General features: G+C 45.8%; 1 protein-coding gene across 1 annotated transcript in view; it reads left to right on the forward strand.

The window, feature by feature from the left end:
• The first annotated feature begins 636 nt into the window (after positions 1 to 636).
• The window catches only part of LOC136955745 (transmembrane channel-like protein 3), a 17316-nt gene continuing 16789 nt past the window's right edge, over positions 637 to 1163 (forward strand). The window contains exon 1 of the mRNA XM_067249469.1: positions 637 to 749. Within this exon, the coding sequence (XP_067105570.1) occupies positions 637 to 749 (113 nt within the window). The remainder of the gene's footprint in view (positions 750 to 1163) is intronic.

The following is a 1163-nucleotide window of genomic DNA, read 5'->3' on the forward strand; positions in this document are numbered from 1 at the left end:
CTTGATTTGAGTCGTCTTTTTCAGGGTGTCTTGGTAAATTCGTGGACACACTGCCTGATAATGATGATGTTTTCTCAAAAACAGCAGTCTTGTCTTTCACTGTAAGTTTAGCTTGTTTACATAGATAGAAACGAGCCAATGACATCTACTATGTGTGGGAGTGGGTGTGAAAAGGCTGGGAGGGAGGGTGTGGTTGATATCTGTATTACCAGTTTTACCAGATGGGCCATGCGCTGTCCCTTTAAGAGGTCAGTGTAGCTGTGATTGGAGTGATGGAGAAATCTGTCCGGGAGCCTGCGGAATCACTGGGCTGTGGGATGGTCCAATCAGGGACCAGGAAAGCAGGTAGCCCCAACCACACACACACACCAAGACAAACACACACACGCTTTGTACACCTCACTCTTCAGAGTCAGTCTACAGGGAGTCGCTGAGGAACACTGACGGGTCCGGGGGCACCCAAACTTGAGGAGGCGAAACACACCCTCATCACACACACACACACTCATCACACACACACACACACTCATCACTCTCTCACACACACTTGGTCAAATGGAACTTAAACTTTGATTTCATACTCAAAGAGACAGAGACTGATTCTCTCACACACACACACACCGGTGGAAGGTGAGGATGAGTTCTGTGTCCGAGGCAGCTCTGGTCAGCCGACCTCCGTCCAAGAGACACAAGAGTGTGAGGAAGAACTCCAGAAGGATCTACTCTCCTTACAGGGACAACCAGCCGGGGTGAGTTCCTCAGCTCCTCTTCTCTTCCTCTCCTTGTCTCCTCCTCATTTCCTCCTTTCCTCATCTGCTCTCCTCAATTCCCCTCTTCCCATCTCTTTTACTCTTCTCCTTGTCTCCTCTCCTCTTTTTCCTCTCCTCATTCTGAACTCGTGGTTAGAAAGGCTTCAGACGTCTTGTCGCCAGTGTGATTTATAGTACTTACAAATACCCTTCATTTCGAAGCATTTAGTATCATAAATTCTCTATAGTCCTCAATGTAATAGATGTGCTGGTTTTCTGAGAAACGTTATACGCAAAGCATGCTGTAGAACTAAATCTGTAGAAACAAATCTGTACAGAAAAACATTATTAGCACTGCTTGTCTGTATAATTGATATCATCATAATTGGCACTGTAAATCTGTACTATTTTGTC

The sequence above is a fragment of the Osmerus mordax genome, chromosome 13 (genome assembly GCF_038355195.1).
Source record: "Osmerus mordax isolate fOsmMor3 chromosome 13, fOsmMor3.pri, whole genome shotgun sequence".
NCBI lineage: Eukaryota > Metazoa > Chordata > Actinopteri > Osmeriformes > Osmeridae > Osmerus > Osmerus mordax.